Raw genomic sequence first — 629 nt, forward strand, 5'->3', positions numbered from 1 at the left:
TGCTGTCATCGTTGGTGTCGTCATGGTATTCAGTCGTCATGGCGATGTCTCTCTCTCTCTCTCTCTCTTTCTCTTCTTTCTTCAACCTGTCTCTCTTGTCCTTCAGGAGGAAGACTGTGGAGAGAGAGTGTGTGTGACGGCGTATTCCAGCAAGTGTGTGTGTGTGTGTGTGTGTGTGTGTGTGTGTGTCTAAACGAGCTGATGGTCATTGCCCCCCAAAATGCACTTTGAACTGGAAAACAAAACCCTAGGTCTGTGTGTGTGTGTGTGTGTGTGTGTGTGTGTGTGTGTGTGTGTGTGTGTGTATGTGTGTGTGTGTGTGTGTGTGTGTGTGTGTGTGTGTGTGTGTGTGTGTGTGTGTGTGTGTGTGTGTGTGTGTTTCTATCTAAAGCATGAACCTGTCAGAAGTATTTTAATGTTGTCGTCTAACTGCTCCATGTGCTGTTGGGGAGTTAAAACTCTAACAAGTCTTAAGTCAAGTCTCAAGTCATTTTTAAGTCTCAAGTCAAGTCCATGTCATTAATGTCAAGTCTCAAATCATGTCCAAGTCAAGTCTCAAGTCTCAAGTCAGTTTCAAGTCTCAAGTCTCAAGTCAAGTCTCAAGTCAGTTTCAAGTCTTAAGTCAAGTC

The 629-nt window shown here is 44.2% G+C and overlaps 1 protein-coding gene across 1 annotated transcript in view; it reads right to left on the reverse strand.

Annotated features, from left to right (window-relative positions):
• Positions 1–69, reverse strand: part of asgr1a (asialoglycoprotein receptor 1a) — an 11,030-nt gene extending 10,961 nt beyond the window's left edge. The window contains exon 1 of the mRNA XM_071539368.1: positions 1–69. This exon is cut by the window's left edge and continues 18 nt beyond it. Within this exon, the coding sequence (XP_071395469.1) occupies positions 1–40 (40 nt within the window). The 5' untranslated portion in view covers positions 41–69.
• Positions 70–629: the final 560 nt, after the last annotated feature.

Source organism: Centroberyx affinis, unplaced genomic scaffold (genome assembly GCF_046629955.1).
Source record: "Centroberyx affinis isolate AG114_WGS23_722 - 3 ecotype Tasmania unplaced genomic scaffold, CSIRO-AGI_Caff_v1 ptg003441l_1, whole genome shotgun sequence".
NCBI classification, from domain to species: domain Eukaryota; kingdom Metazoa; phylum Chordata; class Actinopteri; order Beryciformes; family Berycidae; genus Centroberyx; species Centroberyx affinis.